This window comes from Serinus canaria, chromosome 23 (assembly GCF_022539315.1).
Source record: "Serinus canaria isolate serCan28SL12 chromosome 23, serCan2020, whole genome shotgun sequence".
NCBI classification, from domain to species: domain Eukaryota; kingdom Metazoa; phylum Chordata; class Aves; order Passeriformes; family Fringillidae; genus Serinus; species Serinus canaria.
The window spans coordinates 2,801,406-2,821,217 of record NC_066336.1 but is presented as its reverse complement, the minus strand read 5'-3'; the positions used below and the strand labels follow the sequence as shown (position 1 = coordinate 2,821,217).

General features: G+C 50.3%; 2 protein-coding genes across 2 annotated transcripts; one reads left to right on the top strand and one right to left on the bottom strand.

Moving 5' to 3' along the window:
- Positions 1 to 5,143: 5,143 nt before the first annotated feature.
- On the bottom strand, positions 5,144 to 9,252 carry C23H1orf109 (chromosome 23 C1orf109 homolog). Its single transcript, XM_050983429.1, has 4 exons — positions 8,977 to 9,252; positions 8,728 to 8,910; positions 8,530 to 8,651; positions 5,144 to 8,187 (listed from the first exon to the last, which is right to left on the bottom strand). The coding sequence occupies exons 1-4, from the start codon at positions 9,243 to 9,245 to the stop codon at positions 8,120 to 8,122; spliced, it is 642 nt and encodes a 213-aa protein (XP_050839386.1). The 5' UTR covers positions 9,246 to 9,252; the 3' UTR covers positions 5,144 to 8,119.
- Positions 9,253 to 9,296: 44 nt separating this feature from the next.
- Positions 9,297 to 13,849, top strand: CDCA8 (cell division cycle associated 8). The gene is made up of 10 exons (XM_009097626.4): positions 9,297 to 9,487; positions 9,570 to 9,698; positions 9,949 to 9,989; positions 10,459 to 10,534; positions 10,868 to 10,998; positions 11,253 to 11,326; positions 11,622 to 11,720; positions 12,557 to 12,683; positions 13,226 to 13,312; positions 13,634 to 13,849. The coding sequence occupies exons 1-10, from the start codon at positions 9,406 to 9,408 to the stop codon at positions 13,688 to 13,690; spliced, it is 903 nt and encodes a 300-aa protein (XP_009095874.1). The 5' UTR covers positions 9,297 to 9,405; the 3' UTR covers positions 13,691 to 13,849.
- The last annotated feature ends 5,963 nt before the right edge of the window (positions 13,850 to 19,812 follow it).

The following is a 19,812-nucleotide window of genomic DNA, read 5'->3' as shown; positions in this document are numbered from 1 at the left end:
CACCACATGCACAAGGATGTGGCACTGGGAAGCTGGGACTCCTGTGTCCCAGCAGGGCCAGGAGGTGCCTCTCACCCTGGCAGGGTGGCAGCAGTGGGGTTTGCATCCCTCGAAATCCAGCCCTACCCTCAGCATGTGCTTGGTTAGAGCTCTTTGAAGGTTTTGGGTTTTGTTTGGATTTTTGCTTTCCCTTCGCAGGCTTGGATGTGGCCCTGGCCCCTGTAGTGACATGTTTTATTACCAGTAGCTTCAATAATGTCAGCACAGACCCAGAGTGGAGCTTTCACAAGCACAGCCTCTCAGCTGTGCAGTGTCACCACGGCAGAGATAAGCAGGGGCTGGATCCCAGAGGGGCTCCCGGGGAGAACAGGGGCCAGGTTGGGTGCAGAGCCCTAGCATCCCCTGGCTGGGGGCATGGAGAGCTGCCTTCCACACAAGTGAACTTTTCAGCACCCCTCTCCTGGCTGTGTGACCTCCAGCTCATTACTGCCACGCAGATGCAGCTAATTGAGAAGCAGAGCAACAGCCTGATCCAGTGGAGTCAAGGCCAATGAAATGAACATCATTCCCTGGCACACGGGGAACTACTGAACAGGGAGCTGCCAGCAAGCTGACATCTCCAGAGCTTACAGACTAATCTCATTAAACCCGACCAAAAAGCCTTTCAGAGCTGGGGGAGATGTGTCCAGCCAAAGCTGGGCTGGATTATTCACCTCTGGGGCTTTTCCACATGCCTTCTTCCCTGTCCTCCCAGGGCAGGCAGAGGGTGTGGCACCCCAGCAGCACAGGATGGGCAGCACAGCCCAAACCCCCCTGTGCCAGGGCTCAGCCTCCATGAGCCCTGGGCTCCCCAGGTGGGGCTTGCACAGGCTCTGAGCTCCCCAGATGGGGCTCCTGTTCAGGTTCCTCATGAGCAGAACTTTCTCACTGCCTCAGGTGCCCCCAGCCCCTGCTTCCAGCAGAGCAGCTGCAGGCTTCTTGGTTCCAGAGCTGCTTCTCCTCTTGGCATAACTATACTGACTTTCTCAACCCTCACTTCTCCCCTTTCCTGCTCCTCACAAGTAGGTTTTTGAAGTTTAAAAGCACTCCTTGTGCAAGCCATGCTCCACAGCCTTGTCTTCCCTCTCACACAACCTGCTCTCAGCCCTTCCCTGGGGTTTGGGCAGAGGTACCAGAGCTGTACCATGAAAGGGAGTTCTCCTTGGCAAAGCCACAACAAGAGCTCTCCCCGAGAGCAGCTGGAGATTGCTGTCCCCTCCCCATGGTTCGGGTGCACAGGGCAGGTGAAGGTGGCTCTTGCTCAAACTGAGCAGTGGCACACAAGGAGCTGGAGGAATCCAGCCAAAGGAACAGCTTTGCTCACTTCTGCTTTGGCTTCATCTGTGAATGTTTTCTCTCAGCACTGGCTGATGAGTTTCAGACTGAGGGAACATTAGGAAACGAAAGGAAGAAGGCTGTGACACATTGCATGGTGTGCCAAGGAGCAGCGGTGATGCACGGCAGCTGCCAGGACTCTGGTGTGCACCTCACCTTTGCTGCCCCCTCTCTTGGTTTGGAAAGCCAGGTGCCTGCTAAAGAAGGCAGGAGCCTCCCCTGAAATGGAAAATGCAAACCCTCCCTACCCCTCCCAATTGCTATGAATTTTAAATTAAGGGGCTCTCAGGCAAAAATATGGGAGCAGGAAACAACAGTTCTTTAATAGGGAAGGAAAAAAAAAAAGGATAAAATAAAACAATGCAGTGAATTAAACCAACCCTGGCAGAGCCAGAGCACAGCCTGACACCCTGTGGGTCAGGGGGCTGGCAGCAGTGCCACTGGAATTGTGGCTCAGCCCTCCTGCAGGGCCAGGGCTGGTTCTGCTGGAGCAGGGATCCTGGAGAAAGGTGCACTCTGCCTCTGAAGGGCCAGGGGCAGAGGCAGCTGCTGCTCCTCTGGGAAATCCAGTGCAGAAGCCGTGCTGGTGTTCCAGAATCTCCAGATTCTATCCGGGTAGGAATGCTTGGCTCCTCTCCCTGGGCTCCCATCTCCCAGTGGGATGCTGCAGTTCTTATCAGCCATGCAGGGACATTCCATGGCTGTTATCAGCAGGGGTCTCCTGGGCGGAGGAGTGGGTGTGATCACTCAGAGAGAGATAAGGAAAATTGCCCACTTGACACCAGACAGCTGCCACACAGACGGTAATAGAATAGGTCTTGCCTTGCAATCTGGAACACCACAGGACTCCCAGCCTTACCCTGGCTGTCCCAGCACACCCACAGCTGGGACAGCTTCTCTGCTCACCCCAGCACCTGGGGACCATTGACAAGGTCTCTGGTGTGGAGATGACCCTGAGGTGTTGGAAAGTCTCTTTTTCCAGCTCTGAGACCAAAGAAGAAGTCAGGATTCCTTGGCTCTTGTTCTCATTTATTTGCTGTTATCTAATACTTCTGACCTGCTGAGGTCTGTCTGGAAGGTTGGGTTGAGGCACACTGACTGCCCTCAGGGTGGTGTTATCTTTTTATACTAAAAACTATGTGTACTTTATTTACAATAATTTTCCAATCCCTATCACCTATGTTAGAAAGTCTGTGTCTGCTCTAAACCAATCCAGGAGTGTCACCATCACAGCAGAAGATGGAGGCCAAGAAGAAGAAGAAGGAGAAAGACAGAACACGCCCAGATTCCTCCATCTTGCCTCTTGAACCCCCATTCTAAAAACCCCAAAATTCTACATTTCCACCCTATGGTAAATTCACTGTCATTCTCCTCAAACCCTTGTGGCTTGTAAATCTTCACACAAAGTTGGGAATTGTTTTCCATGGCCTAAAATTCAAGGCACAGGTGTCTTTGACTCCATGCCAATGTCTCCAAGCCCTTTGCCAGGGTCTCGAGTCACCCAGGGCAGCCAGAGAAACGTCCTGGGTTCCAACAGACCATCCCCTGCTGCCCCACACCCCCACGGTGGCACTGGCTGGGTCATGCCAGGGGGACAGACACGGGGTTTGTAGGAAGCCTCTCTACTCAGAGCAGGAGAGGAGGTGGCAGGAAAGCTGCCAGGGCATGGCAGCTGCCCAGCACAGTGTCCCCAGGGCCACTGGCAAGGTGCAGATATTGGCACAGGAGGACAGGGTGTCACAGGAGCATGCTGCATCCAGGGGAATATCCCCCCTGCTGCCCCCCACATGGATCATTGCCAGGTGCCTTGGGACATGAGGCCATGAGGTTTGGCCAGCTTGAATTTATCTCCCAGCCTCAGGGGAGCAGAGCAAAGGTCCTGTTGGGCTCAGTGTGGGGCTGAGGCTGGTCCCTGGCTGACAAGTGGCCATGGACTACACACAAAAATGCTCTAAAGTTGACAGCACCAAATGTTTCTTCTCCATCTAGCACAGTTGTTTAGGATTCAGTGAGAAACAAAACTGCATCTTGTAGATTTTAATAAAGCTCTTGGCCAGCAGTTCAAACACCAGGGGAGAAGCTGGAGAGAAAGGTTGAATTTATGGGAGCAGGAGGAGATCGTTTGCTTTCTTAGGAACTGGAAAAGATTAATAGTGTGCAAAGGCTCTTGGATTCATTCCTCACATAGCAGAATGGTTAGGAGACTTACTGGCTTGATGCTCTTAGTTCTGCCTTCCCCAGGCAGCCTAGAGACTGTCTGGGCTGTGGAGAGAAGGACCAGGGAGAGCAGGGAGCCATCCCACAGCAGCCCCAGGGAAGAGGCAGCTGTGGCAGGCTGGGAGACAGAGGGGAACCCAATCTCAGGGTGATTTGTTGGGAAATTAGATAGGTGCTTAATATTTCTGTATGTTGTGATGTGTGGGGAGGCACTGGTACCTGGGGAGGTGGTGGAAGTACAGGACAACAAGGCAGGGTCATCCTTCCAGCACATCCCCACTCCTGGACCCTGGGTGCCAACAGCACTGAACTATTCCCCACTCACTGCACACCCATCAGATCTGCAGAATCTGCCCCTCCTTGGAGCTCAGCAGGGCCAAAGCTGTGACACAGTCACAGGCACTAGAGAAACACTGAGCTAAGACTGGGGAACAGCAAAAAAGCCAGCTAACAGGTAGTAGAGAATGTTTGCTGTATTTCAGAGCAAATAAGTACTCATGCAGCCCCTCAGCAAAGTCACAAAGGAGTTCAGCTTCAGGCCAAGATGAAAGTCTCAAAGAATAAGTTCAAAAACCACAGGGACTTGTGAAACCCATACTTGGTTTGTTAAATTAATCATAAAGCTTTTTCTCACATATTTCTGCCTCTGAGCCACTTTACACTTCAGTTCAGGTGCCAAATCCTTTGTCTTCTCCATAACTGTGGGCTCTTGTAACACACTCAGTTTTGAAATCTGTTTCAAATCCATGAACTTACGCTGAAGCAAAGCTTTTGTGTTTGTTTTGGAAGTCTGGTGTTACCAAGAGCAGGTCCCCATTTCTAAGCAGAACTACAAAGGCCTCACAGCACCAGAAGCCAGTGCCCACCCCTACAGGAGGAAAAAACCAACCATACACGAGTCAGGTGCTCTTATAAATGTTTGTGGGCATTTGAATTTAGTTTGTACTTTTCCTCTAAGTGAAGAATAACTGTTTTCCAATGGAGTTAGCAGGAGGTAAAGCTGAAAATCAAAGTGTGAGCTTTGTGTTTCCTGACAATTTTCCTTTAACAAGGAAGCTCCAGCTGCTAACTGCATTTTATTGCATTCCTCAAAGACAGATCTCTGTGCAAGAATACTTTAAGAGCTCTACTCCAAAAATAAAGGTACTTGGATTTATTTTTATGGTTACATATAATTTACCAGAGCCCTTAGTGCTGTCTTATCCAAAGCTTCACTAAGACACAGCACAGGCTGGAGCCCCTTGATGCCATGACAAATTTTTGCTTTTTATATATTTTTTATAGATCTTTTCTACATATTTTATGTATTCTCAATGCTCTTAGAACACATACTTGTAATTCCTTAAATCTGATCATTTAATATAATCCTGGCATTCTGCTAAACCAGAAAAACAAACATCCTAAAGGCCTTGTAGATGAAAGCTGGAAAGCCCTATGCTATCTTGAAAATCCAAGGTCCCATCTAAAATACATCCTATAACCTAAGATTAAGCCCATCCTAAGAAGGAATAAGCCCACCTAAGAAGGAATATTTTGAGATGAGAAAATGTCACACTTTTCATTCAAGCATCTTTATTAGATATAGTAATTTGTAAAATCTATTAAATTGTATACACAATCTCTTAGGTGTACATTTCAGTGTACTCCACCTTGATGAAGTGTTGCACCACAAGGATCCTTATTAAATACCAAGATAAAAACCCTTTATCCCTTAACTGTGTCTGGCTCTTAATTTTAGGACCAAGGAAAAGGCACCACCCTGAACCTGCATTTGGCTCCCCAGGCAGCTACAGCAGCAGCTGCTCCCACTCACCTCCCTCCTGTCCCAGTAGCCAGGAAGGTGCTGAAATCTGGCACCCAGAGACATCCCTGTGCTGTGAGCAGGGGCCTGGCTCAGCCCTGCAGGCTGTCAGGCAAGGAGGAGCAGGAGTGGCCTTTGCACCTGCCTGCTGACACGTGTGACACTGAAAGGCTGAATGGCCACCCCGGCTCTGTGCATGGGGGAACCCTCGAAGCCACAGTGACTCCCAGGCTGAAGGGAGCTCTGCACACATGAGGAACCATGTCCTCCTCAGCTGTGGGGTCTCTGGCAGCCATCCTGACATAGGATGCAGATCTGCAGTGGAACAAGCCCACAGCTGATCCCAATTAGAGTGCTCTGATGCAGAGACTCACTCACACCCCACAGAGTGCTGCAGACAAATGCAGCTGATGACATGGCCCAGGAACAGCACAGAGCAATTAATCACACCAAAACTTCAATGAGCACCTCCTTCACCCCATTTCAGTCAGTCAGAGTCAGGGCATGGCCACTTTCAATGCAGAAAGCTCCCTCAGCACTTTTAGCAGGGCTCACAAAGACAGACAACAGGGGCGAAACATCTGGGAGAAGCAGAAGGGCCACCACTGAACTGTGCTGAACATCTCCCAGACTTTAAATCTATTTGCTCACTGGGCAGCTGTCCTGAGAGAGGCTGACAGAAGAGGGGTGTTGAAGGGTTGTACTGCATGTACACATGCAAGGACAATTCTGCACCCAAGCTCACCATGACCTAGTGGTCTGCAAGGATGACACCTCTGATTCACCCTGATTCATCAGCCGTGCTCCAAACCCTGTGTAAGGAGCACAAGGCTGCACAAACACATGAGTCCCCACCAGGAGCAGAATCCACCTCACCTCCACCCTGGGCAGGGTATTGTAAAGGCACAGCAAGCCCCGTGGCAGGGAAGAATGATGCATCTGACTCCATGTTCTCAGAAGGCTAATTTATTACTTTATTATACTATATTGTGTTAAAGAATACAGAAAAGATACTGAAGGCTAAAAAGATAATAATGAAAACTCCTGACTCTCTCCAGAGCCCTGACACAGCTTGGCCCTGACTGGCCAAAGAGTGAAAACAACTCCCAGCAGAATGCAATGGAACAATCACCTGTGGTAAACAATCTCCAAACATCCCAAAGGAGCACAACACAGGAGAGACAAATGAGATAAGAATTGTTTTTCTTTTCTCTGAGGTCTCTCACTGCCTTTCAGCTTCACAGGAGAAAGCCCTGGGTGAAGGAATCATGTTCAGGAAACGTGAATGCCACAGGCAGGGGAGCCAGCACCAGGAGCAGGTTTTCTTTGCAATTACAACTCTGTGTGTGAAGAACTGCAGCTAGAACTCATGATCCCCTGTCCCTGACAGGAGCACTGGCAGCCCTAGCCCTGAGCCAGCCCTTTCCCACCCTTGGCACCCTCAGCACCCAGATCTGCTCCCCTCCCCCCAGGGTTCATGGGACATGCAGTGCCCTCAGGTGGCCACAGGGACAACCCAGGTTGGGGACACAGAACCCTGAGCACAAACACCACACCCACAACCTGTCTCATGCAATTCTTTACTGGCTTTCTCCAAGAAGCTGCAGTGTTACTGTTATATTTTCTGAAAAATCTCCTTGCCAGGATTTTTTCTCCTGGGAAGCTGAGAAGCCTCAGAGAAAAAAAAGAAAACAATATTATCTCATTTGCTTCTCTTGTCTTTTGCTGCATTGGAATGTGGTTGGAGATTGTTTATCCAACATGTGAATTGTTTTTACTTAATGACCAATCACAGCCTAGCTGTGTCAGGACTCTTGAGAGACTCACAGGTTTTTCATTAATATCTTGTTAAGCCTTCTGTAAGTATCCTTTCTCTATTCTTTAGTATAGTTTTAGTATAGCACAATATAATTAATATAATTCATATCATATCAAATTAGCCTTCTAAGAACATGGAATCGATTCATTTTTTCCTGCCACAGGGGACCCCAGAAAATGCCACCCTGCAGCTCCTTACCAAATACACAGCTGAGAGACAAACACCCCACAGCTTCCTGGGAATGTTCAGAGGATCAGTGCCAAGGCCACCAAAAGGTGTCCCTGAAATCTCAGCAGTGGCTACCAGACAGTGAATTTTAAGATTGATTTCAGTGGTAACAGAGCAGTGTATTGCTCACCCTAGAAAGCTGCCCGTGTCAGAACTCAGGCATCCTGCACCTCTGGAATGACATTTTCAAGGCAGATTTGCTTCCTTCCTCCTCCATGCCCAGGTGGGATGAATGCAAACACACTGCTCAAAGACATGAGGTGAGCACTGTTTCTAAACCCTAATATGGCATGTTTTCTTTATTTGTAAGGACTGAGCCCAAATATCTTTCATGGCACCAGCCTGAAGGACTCCATTACACTCACACATCTGCAGCACCTCATGTAAGTGTCAACATTTTTACCATGACACAAAACAGGCATGTCAGAAGAGGGAAAGGACAAGTTCCACAGCTGGAGGTGACTCCTATCTTCATGGCTTTTTTTGGCTCAGCCTCTTCTTCAGAGACCAAGGCCATTTCCCCTTGAAAATGGTATAGTTCAAGCATTTCATGCATTTGAGGCCAAGACTCAACTCATTCAGCTTCCAAAAAGCACCAGGAGAGCTCCCTCAGCTCCTCATCCCCTCTGCAGCATCACAGAACGTGCCAGAAGTTGGGCAGTGCCAGTCCCTGCTGCCTGTCAGGAGCCAGGTGAGCAGCTCACCTCGTGATGGTTCTCCACAAACAGTGAGACCTTCAGGAGTGTATCTGAGGCAGAGAGAAAACAACAGCCCTGTCAGCTGAATATGCTATACCTGCATCCTGTGCTCCCAAAAACTCATTCCTAAAGGCAATAAAAAAAAAGTGTGGGTAGAACTGAGCAGCGAAATAGATCACAGAGCCCTTGCCACACTGTGAGGGAGGACGTTGCTTCCAGCTGTCCCCAGGTGTGATGGTGAGTACTTCACCTGAAGCTGACCCAGATTTCAGAGCAGGGTCACAAAGATCTCAGAGCAGGGTAACCCACTGCTGCAGAGACCAGCAGAGCCATGCCAGTCCCCAGCACGGAGCCCTGGGAAACACCCCTCAGCTCTCTGCACACAGAACTACCTTGAACGACATCGTCCTCTTTGTAACGCTCCAAAATCCTCTCCCAGGACTGCGGTAGGGCTTCCACGTCTGCCAGGCTGTCCAAGCTGAGGCGCTGTAGGAGCAGTTTGCTCTCCAAGTACCTTCGCGCCTGCTAAGGACAACAAGGACAAACCAGCCCCCCCAGCGCCGCCCTGACACCCCCAGGAGAATGGATACAGATGCCGGTAGTAGCGTTCCACGTCCTGCAGCCCCTCCAGCACGTCGGCCAGCGAGGGGCAGCGCGGACCCCGCCGCAGAACCACGGCCAGCCCCAGCTCGGCCGGGCCCCGCTCCTCCACGAGCCGCAGCACAGCGCTGCCGGCGGCCCCCACGGCGTCCCGCACGGCCCGCAGCTCCTCCCTGCCGGCACAGCGGGGTCAGCCAGGCCCTGGCGCACTGCCCGCCCGGCCCCGGCCGCCTCCTCACCGCCGCTCGCCGAGCTGCTCCAGCAGCGCCTCGGCCGCGCCGCGCTGCTTCCGCCACAGCCGCGCCCGCAGCTCCGGGAAGGCGCCGAGCGCAGTCGCGTCCCACGGCAGCCGCCGCGCCGCCCGCATCTGCGCTGCCAGCGCGGCCAGCGAGCCCAGCAGCGGGGTCGCGGCTACCAGAGCCGCCCGAGCCGCCGCCTCCCCCCGCGCCGCCGCCTCCGCCCAGGCCCGGAGCGCGGCCACAGGCGCTGCCATCACCGCCGCCATCATCGCTGTATCCGTCCGGCGTCGCTGCCTTGCGTCATCGGGCCGCGCCGCGCCGCCATTGGCCAGGCGGGCGGCGGTTGCGTTTAAAGGAGCGAGCCCTCAGCGAGCCCGCCCGCAGGAACCGCTGAGGGAGAACTCGCAGAACCCGTTAAAAGAACCTGCAATGGCCCCCACCAAGAAAAAGGGCAGCTCCAGCGCCCGCCGCCGCAAAATGGAGGCGTTCCTCCAAGACTTCGACAGAGAAGGTAGGGCAGGGAGAAGGAGGGGATCGCGGGGAGGAGAGAGGCCCCGGGCCCGCAGCTGGGCTCACGCCGCGTCTCCCCGCAGTGCAGCGGCGGCTGAAGCGGATCGAGGCGGACGGGGAGCGCATGGTGCAAGAAGTGGAGCACATGTACGACATGGCCATCCTGCGGCTGCCGCCGGAGATCCGCGAGATGAACTGGCTGGAGTTCTTCGGTGCGGAGCGGGGCCGGGGGTGCTGGGCTGAGGGACCCCTTCCCCCAGAGATAATAATGAACCCCAGCGGGTGTAAGGGAGGAGCTGAGATCTACCCTGCCTGCAATCCCCAGGGAAAGATCCTATGGGCTGCCCGTGGGTGCTGCTTCTGGAAACTGGTTTGTGCTGGGTTTTGCACGCCCATGGTGACAGCCCTGCTGTGTGAGTGTCCCCGACGCGTCCTGACGTGTCTGATACATTTTCTTTCTAGCTCTAGCAAGAAGTGAAAACACGCCAGAGGATGTGGCTAAGGTAAGTTTCCAGAACACCCATAAAGCTCTCTAGAGCCATCCCACTCTGCTCCTCACGCTGAAGCATTACAAGAGAAACAGTTACATCAATATTTTCACAAATGTTTCCTTAAAATTCACCAATAAGAGAGGCATGTTGTACCAGAGGTGGGATTTACCTGGTGCTGCTCCTCCCTGTTGATCTTTCCTTATCTGCTAGATGGCACTCCCAAATCCCTGATGGCACATCCATTTTGCAGTAAAGGACAGCATTTCCAAGCTGGTTGGGCAGCAGGGTGTAGGAAAGGCACACCTGCAGCTGCCAAGCAGGCACTGAGTCCTGAGGGAGGCAGAGATGCATGAAAGGGCCCAGTTTGAGCACAACAGCAAATGTGGAGCTTATCTGGCTGTAAAATTATTGGGAATTTGCTCTACAACTTTGACTTACGTTGGGCTACCAGCAATGGTGCCACAAGTGTTTTTCATTTTAGGCAGACATGGAAATAACAAAAATCCGCAGGCTGAGCACAGAAGTCATCGATCCCCTGTTAGATGTTGCTGAGAAAGGTGAGTTTAAGCATTGTGGCAGCATTGGTAAGGTGGAAGCATGCTGTGGTTACTTAATGTGAATAATAATTCAGTTCTTGCTCACATCCCTCAGTATGTTTAAACCAGGAAAATAATCCTACTTTTATCCCTAGTACCTGCAGTACCTCTAATTAATTGCATTAAAGCATCCAAAATAATCCAAAGTGGTGCTCTGGCAACCATTAGGATCGCATTGGAATTTGGATTTTGGAAGCAAATCATTGCCAAAACTGCTTGTAGCTATTTGCCTTCCCTGCTAAATAATAATTTGAAGTTGTTATTATTTACTTAGGTAGCACTTTCTCTTTCTAGTGAGTAAAATCAAAAGGAGTGTTGAAGCTGACGAAGAAGCAGAGCCTCCATCACTTCCACTGCAGAAGAGATCTCGACTTGCCAGCCAGTGTCCTTCAGAGGCTGAGAGCGGGGATGCAAGGACTGCCAAGGTGAATAGCTGTTCTCTGGGGTGGCATTATTCTCAGGATAGGAATTCCTGACTGAGCTGATGCCTAGGGCTGCCCAGGATGCTCTGAGGGAGACTGCACACAGCTGGGGGAGGGTCCCAAAGGCTTGAATGGTGATTTTTCTGGGCACTTGTGCCATGGAAAGGCACTGAGCATTTTGTGTGGAAGCTTCTTTGTGTGGACTCAGCTGTCCCACGAGAGGGAAGTAACTGATCTGGTGATGATGTGTGCTGCAGGTGAAGGCATCCACCAAAAAGCCACCTGTGGCCAGAAGACCCCCCTCAGCGAGAGTGAAGGGCATGAGCAAGAGGTAAAGGGGATGTCTCCGTCTCCTCTCTAGAAATGGAGAGTGAGAGTGCAAATATAAATATGTCTTTGGTGGGATGGGCTTTGGTTCAGTAGTGGTGAGGGGGAGAGCTGTGCCACACTGCAGGGCAAAATTGATGTGAATGAAAGATGGACAGCTGCCTGTCCTGGGAGAACAAGCTGTCCCCAGTTTTGGGGGTCACTGGTTTAGTGGTGGTCACCTTCCTTGAGCCTTTGACAAGTGCCTGTACACTTGTTAGAGGTCGTGTTATGTGCAGATGTTTATTTCCCTTTTACAGATCAAGCAAAAACAGCTTCATCACTCCAGCTACTGGCAGAGCGGTTGATATGTGTGCTCGGGGAGGCACCTCCATGGTTACACCCAGATTTGATCCCAGGTTTGTTAACAGAGAAAACAAATACATTTCCCTTCTCTCTCTGCTCCCATCTGCTTCACACCATCTGTTTACAACACAGCCTTTAGTGGCTCTTTGGACCTGAAATTAAAGACTTGGACTATGTTGGGAAGGATGGAAGTTTGATAAGAAAGTCTCACAGATTTGTATGCTTGGCAGAAAGATTTTTGAATGTAGAATGTGAAGAAGGAATAGAGTTGGAAGCAAGTTTTGATACAGAATAAAAGAATTGCTGAGCCAGTCTTAGTGGATAACCAAGGAGGCAAAGGGTGTGTGAGTTAGAAGGGGTTTTTATGGCTTAGAACAAAGGATAAACCCACCCCAAACAAGAAGATGTTTTTACCAAGCAGGAAGGAGAGCACAGGCAAACAAGCCTGCTGATGTTGCAAGAAAAAAGGTCTCAGAATTTTCCACTGCAAAATAACTGAAAACCAACTTCAGGCTGAAACTGTAATGTACTGACTGTGAGTGATTGGAGAGCAGTAACATGAATATGGTAATTACAGTAGTTATGAGAGGCTATAGATAATAGTTAAGGTATAGATTGGTTCTACTGTATCAAGATGCTCAGCAAAGTATAGAATGCAATGTAACCAAAAGAAAGGTATAGAATGCATTGTAATCTAAACTCAGGGTCTCCAGGTCTGCCTGCAGCTGGAGCTGACAGCTGTGGGCACAGGCTCTTACTGCTGTAACACCTTGGATGTAACAAACTGCATTTTGAGGAGCTGCCTGGAGTCTCACATCCCTCATTTAGGCTCTTACTGGACTGGAAGTGCTGTGAGCAATCATCACTCACTCCTATCTTGTCCTTTCAGGGTGTTCAAGACTCCGGGGCTGCGCACTCCCGCCATCAACGAGCGCGTTTACACCTTCTCTGCCAAGGGCAGCCCCCTGGCCGAGCCCGAGGATGTCATCCTCACCCTGCCCCTCGGTGGGGGAGAGGTAAATCCCAACCCTACACTGCCCAGGCAGGGCTGCAGGGGTGCACAGGCACCTATTGGAGCCTCACCTGCTTCAGTTCAGCTGCTCTTGTCTCTTTAGCTGTGCCGTTTATCTGAGGGGTTGATTGAGCTTCAAACAAACCTGAAGAGATTTTTAGCCAGAAGTGGGGCCTGCTCAAGCTGGTTAAAACAGAACAGGAGGATGTTTCACTGTGCATTTGCTTTATAGCCCTTACACTGACACTACTGCAGCTTTAGTGGGTTTGATGGTGGCTGCATGCCCGTGCACCCACAAAAAAAATCATTCACTCACTGGCTTTATCCCCCCTCACCACAAATCAAGCTATTTAAAACCACCACAGCCAGTAATGCATTAATGCACTGCAGGAAAGGTTTGAGATGAGCTGCTGTTCCAGCTGAATGTAGTTCTCTACCTGTCTATACTTAGATCTTAATCTTTTTTATTTTATTTAACTCTTTTACTGTCTCCAGCTGTTGCAGCTGGCCAGACAGAAAACCTGAGATTTGGGTTTGTTTCCACAGAGCATACGTTTGACAGAAAAGGATCTGACCAAGAAGAATTTTCTTCAGCTGAACCCCAAGGCCCAAGGGCTCATGAAGAAGCTGTCAGTAAGTCTGGGTGTTTTTGTGAGCCATGGCTGTAAGGCAGTGCTGTCCCTCTGTCATCAGTCAGGGGATTGTTGAGCTGCAACAGAAACTCCTAATTTCCCCCAGCCCCTTGTCTTGAATTTTGGCTGATGTCAGAGGTGAAGAAGCAGTGTGGAGCAGGGAAGGGAGAAGCAGGAGCTTTACATCCCCTCTGGCTCAGTACAGAGTGGGGAAAAGAGCTGTTGTCACTCTGAAAATCAGAGTTGTGCTTTGGGCTGGAGCTGCAGGTGGTTGTGGGCTGTAGCAGTCTCTGAGTACTGATGGATTTCTCTTTCCTTTCAGGTTTGTCTCACACAGGCTTGCAATGAGGCAAAAATTCCCCAAGAGGGAAGTCAGTGAGCAAGACATCCCTCTGTAGTTCTTGTTTTAATTTGTATATTCCTTTTATTGATCTACAAAATAGAAGCTAAAAACTAGTTATTTTATATATGATATGTAATGGGAGAAAAATAAATAGAACTTTGGAAAGAAATAAAATTAAGTTGGAGAGAAAAAACACTATATTTTTTTATTTCCTTTAAGTTGAAACCATTAGACTTCTCTTGACTTGCAGATTAGCAAGTGGGCAGCAAGCCTGATGATTGGCATGTTAAGAGCCATGTTCACAGTCAAGAACTCTGCTTCTCTAATTTTGTCTAGAATTTTCTAGACAAAAGCCTATTTCTTTGTAAGCTGGTGCACTGTCCTTTCCAAAGATGCCTTTGTCCTTGATTTAAGCCTCTTTATGGGGCTATAAACAAGGATGTTAAGACTTTGAAACATTTCTATATTTGAAAAGTTCTACTTTTGGCAAAAGCAAGCCTGCAGCGTGGTTAAAAGGGAGACAAACTGCAATCAGAGCTCTTTGGTGCAGGGTGTGGCAAAGCTTATAGAACAGCATTTCCACATGAATTTCCTTTGGAGAGCAAGCATTTTATTTTATGGAATACCTCATGTATTTGGAAAACTCTCTTTGAGAGGTTTTAGCAGATTCTGAATCCTAACTGCAGGTGGCAATAACATATCCCACTCAGCTGCACATACACCTGACTTGCTCTGCTGTGCACATATTAATTAATTAAAGGCATCAGTTAGTTGAGCTGTAAATTAAAAAAATGGATGTGTAAGTTGAGATTCTGCTTTAACTACACCTTTACCAGGAAAACTAAATTAACTAGAATTTTTAGCCTGGCTAGAGCATTCTTTTAAATCAACACTGATTTAAAAGCTCTAATTGATCAATCAACTCATTTAAAAGCTCTAGTTGCAATTTTTAAGTAAAAAGCTCTTCCAAAAGAAGTTTCCCTTAGGAGAGGGCAGGCTGCAGAGGGGGAGCAGCCAGCAGCACAGGGAACAAGCATGTGGCTCTTTCTCCAGGGCTGGGTAATTCAGCCTGGCAGGAAAAAAGCATTTCTGCTTCCCCTGGCTGTGCCAGAGCTCAGCCCTGCTTCCTTCAGGGCTTCCTGTGGCCTGGGGGGGCTCAGTGTGTGCTGAGCTGTGCTGTGAGAACTCCACACTTCTGCTCAAATTATTAATGGAAATGTGAAACTATTGATCTGGAGAAATAATGAGCCAGGGAAGCTCCTGTGCTGGCTCAGCTCCTGACCAGCAGCTCCCAGCAGCCTGGCAGAGCTGCACTGGCAGGTTTGTCATCCTCAACATCTTCCAGGTGGCCTTTGATTCATTGGCACTGTAAGACATAAATAGATAACAATTCCTGGCTTGCTGATGGAAGGGATGATGGTTTGGAACAAATTAGAGCCATCTCCAGGCAAATTTTTCATGCAGGAGTTCTTGATTTGAAGGTGTAGGACAGCACATGCAGCTCTCTCCCCTGACCTATGTAATTCTACAAAAAATCTGTGTTTCCTGGGCCAGCTGACTGAGTTGGGAGGCTCCATTGGTCCTGCCCAATTTCTAGCAAAATGGGAATTTGCTGGAGAAGTTTTTCTAAAGGAGCTGCTGTCCTGGGGCCCCTGAGTTGGGGCCCAGAGAGGGACCACTGGTGCTGGCTCCCCTCAGGTCTCACCAGGGCTCAGGGTTGGGAGGCTGTGCCAGCACAGCCCCAGCACATTGCCTCAGCCTTGCTGTGCCCAGTGAGCCAAGACATCCTGGACAGAAAAGAGATTTTTTGCTTCTACTCTACCACCTTCTGGAGGTTTCCAGGGTGGGGACAGTGAAGCACCTCTTGGGGTACTTGTTGCTGATTCCACAACTTCTTGGACTCTGGCTGGGCTCTCCTAGGAATGGTATTGGGTCAGGAAAGAGAGACACACTGGTTTTTTTTTGGTCTTCAGGTTTTTGCTTCCATCCAGTACATACTAAAAATCCTGAAACCTAAATTTCCCACCTAAGTGATACATCTACACTACTCTCTACAATCTCTTTCACACCCTAGTGGATCCTAGTCTATTCTGGAGTTTAAGAAACTTTCTCCATGAATGAGGGTCAAAGTCAGTGCTCCCCTAGAAGTCCAAGCACCACAGAGCAGACAGGGAAATATTCCCAGTGCCCTGGGTTTCCACAAGCACCCTTTACACCTGGTGTGCTTGAATGGGGCCATTCTGCCCTGTCCCATGGCTCAGGGAGTGACAGTGGCTCTGCAAGGTGGGACCACAGCTGCCTGCAGGGACCCAAGTGACGAATCACCAGTGACATTGTTGAGGGGAGCAGGCACAGGCAGTGATGGGGCTGTAATGAATTAAGTGCTGTTGAAATTGCTGCAGGACTGCTGTAAGGAGTGTGTGTGTGTGTTGTGAGGAGTAGGACACAGGTGTGATGAATATTGTCCATCAGCTGTGATAAAAAGCCCATCATCCCAATACATATTTTCAAAAATGAATTTAAGGCTGAAAGAGATTATTAAAAATGAGGAGAGGAAATTGTCTGGGATATATTTAGAGTCCCTTGCTAGGTAAGATGAATTCCAGAAGTCAAAATACTGCCTGTGGGGTGAAAGGGATCGATGCTGATATTGTGGTGGCTCATGATAAGAGGATAGGGCTGAGGCAATTCTCCTTCAAGGGAGAGTGTCTGGGGAAGGAGAGCCCTTGCCTGGGACTGCTGGGTGTGCTGGGCTCCAGGAGGGACACACAGTGCAGGGACTGTCCTGGAGCCATCAGCCCTCCCCCAGAGCGCAGCTGGGGGTCTCTGCCCCCAGCCTGGGGTCTGGCTGGTCCCTTCCCACCTCGGTTTCCTTCCTGAGCCTGTGGGCACTTTGCAGCTGGTGAAGGATCCTGGGATCCCAAGAGGAAGAAGGCTCCTGCAGAATGAGGTTTATCAGCAGTCAAGCCAGCAGATGCTGAGGAGAGAAGCCCCCAGCACTGGTGCTGGGTGGGCTCAGGCTGTGTCCCTCTGCATTTCATTCCCTGGTACTGAGGACACGGCCCTGTATCCTGAGAGCTGTGCCAGTGTGGGTCTGAGGAGATGAGCACAGCCAGCCTGCAACCTGCCATGCCCTGGACATCTGGAGAGCTGGGTTTGATCTTGGCTCTTCTCTCACTCTTTCATTTATCTCTCTCTGCTGTTCTGGATGACAAGATCATTAGAAACCCAGTTGCTGTTGCTGAGCTCTTCCTCCCGAGCTGTGTGGAAGCGTGGACGATGCCTGAAAGACAAGAGGTTTAATTGTGTTCTGCCTGCAGCTACAGGATGTCAGCCAGGCAAATTTAAAGCCAGGCTGCACGGGGGTGGGAGATGCACCTCCATTACTCACCAGCCTGGATTAGGTTCAGCTTTATTGTATCCTGAAATAGCCAGAGCCTGGGAGGTGCTGATTGAAGCCATTTGAAAACATGACAACATCCCCAGGACAAGAGGTGTCTAATCTAATGAAGCCAGAAGGCATTAGATAAGAGCTGTGCAAAGCCAGGAAAACACAATTAAAGCATTCCTGAGGACTGCTGTCGACCTGCATCAGGAACACAGGGACAGAGATATTGGTACAAGTCTAATGAAAACAAATGATGTTTTTGAAACATTCCTCAAGTCAGTGACAGAGCCCCTGCTGGGCTCAGCTTTGAAGGGTCCCACCAGCCACAAGCTGGTGCCCCCAGAGCAGGGCTGGTGGCACCTGCCTGTGCTGCACTGGGGGCATGGGGTTTTGTCCTTGCAGCAGAACAGCCCAGGAGCCTGTCACCAGGAGCATGTCACCATCCCATCCCCTAGAGATGGAATTAGGGAGCTGTAGGAGTGTCGGGGGTAGGATGGTAGGGAGGGATGGAGACCAGAGATCTCTGGAGCCAAGGCGTGGAACTTGTGGGTTATTGCACAGGGCCTGGGGGCAGGGCCCTGCTGGGAGCTGCCAGCCACAGTCCAGAGCAGGGCTGAGAGAGGAGAGTGGGAAAGAGGATGAGAGCGAGGTTCCCATTCCAATACCATAAATCTTCTTCTGTGCTGAATATTCTAATTCTCACTGACCAATCCAGTCCAAGATACAAATCCTACAGCATTTACATACAGCCTATCAGAATCATTACATTACCACCCTGTGTTCCATTTTAAACCCCAAAAACTCCTCTCTGGGCCCTCCTGCCAGGCCAGCAGGGTCTGCTCTGCCCCTTGGAGCTGCCTGCAAGCAGAGGGTGTTGTTTGATCCCAAGGGGATTCCCTTCAGCTGGCCATGCCATTGTTTTCCAGGTGTTCAGTAACTGAGGGATCTCAGAGCTGCTTTCATTCCCATCTCACTCACAGTTTCCATATTCTCAAAATCTTTTGCCAGGCAATCCTATTTATAAGGCTTTCCTGTTTCATCTTCCCCAACATGGAGCCACTGGTATTGGTGCCATGCATGGCACATCAGGGCTTTCTCCAGACAAAGGCCCTTCCCCAGGCTGGCACTCTGATGCCTTTCTCTCAGTTTGATAACCAGGCAGGACCCCTCCCTCCCTGCAGAGTTTTGTAAGATTTTGTCTCTAAATAACCCCTTAAAACCCCTCAGGGTGGTGAGGTGCAGGGGCCAGTGCTCTGGCTGGGGGGGCATATGTCCTGCCCAGAGTTCCCCTGTGTCACCACCATGGTGTTGGGGAAGTGGAAGTGCAGGAAAGGCTCCATTTCCTTCAATGCTTCATGCTGCCTCCTCCCAGCTGTGCTGCATCAGAGCTGCATTTAGGATCTGGGTTTCACGTTGGACCTTTGAATAGAAACACCTCCTTTTAGACTCTTGCTATCAGAAATAGTGATTAAACACACCCACCACTGTAAATCACTGGCAAGAGGAACCTGTCTCAAATCATGCTCCTTTGGCAAGAGTTTAAATTGACAGTGACAAGCTTATTTCTGGAAGAAAGTTTTATTTTGGGGAGTTGGATTCATTGTGCCACTTCTCATTTTGATGCAGTGTGATGTGATACCTAACACATCCTTTTTCCCCTGAGGCAAGGCAGGGATTTGTGCATTGCTGTGAGACAGTGTGTGCCTCACAGACCTACCCAGCTCTCCTCAGGAGGGACAGCACTTCCAACAATGATTTTAACCAGCTCAGGGAAACTCTCATCATTTTTGAGGTGCCTGTTTTTCCCCAGGGGTGTACAGCATTCCTGATGTACATCTCATTACCCTGGCAGGCTGTATTTACAGTCACAAACAGCCATTTATCCAACACAAAATTGCCATCACCCAGGAACACCTAAATCTCACAAAAATCTTCTTCATTGCCTTTTAAATCTTTTTGCCCTCTAGTGTTTAATAGAATTAAAAACATTTAACAGCATAAACCCCCAGAGCTGAGTGCCACCCCTAGGGCTGCCTGAGGGGACAGCCCCACCACCTCCTGCTCAGGACTCCAGGAGTCCCTGGCCCTGCAGCCACAGGCTTTGTGAGCCAGGTCTGGCAGCACTGGCTGCTGCCCCACTGCTGCTGCTTCCACTGTCACAGCCATGCTGTGACAGTGGCTCTGGGACACACCTGCACTGCTGGCAGAGCACAGCTCCTCTGCTTTTGTCTGTGCCCCTTCAGGGGTGGCAGCTGCCCAGGAGGAGCCGCTGTGCTGAGTGATAACAGCTGCTCTTTGTCTGCTGCTGAAGGTGCCTGTCAGCCCCAGGGAGGTAAAAAGGCTGAAGTTGTTTATAATTGTGTCAGTCAATGGCTCCTGTGCCTCCCAGGCTGCTCTTGCTGCTGTGGCCCTGCTTTAAGTGGCAAACCACAGGTGCAGAGGCAGCTGAGGGCACCCATGGTGGCTTGGTGGGGGCTGCTGGCTGTGCCAGTGTCACTCAACCCTGTGCCAGTGTCACCCAGCCCTCTGCCAATGTCACCCAGCACTGCTCCAGTGTCACCCAGTCCTGTCCAATGTCACCCTGTCCTCTGCCAATGTCACCCAGCCCTGTGCCAGTGTCACCCAGCCCTGCTCCAGGGTCATCCAGCTGTGCCTCAGCTGGGCCACAAACCCCACATCTGTCTCACCATGCCAGTAGAGGGGCACCCACCTAGTCCCGGCTGAGGTGGGTGGTGCTGGGCGCTGGGGACAACCCAGGGTGGCGCTGGGG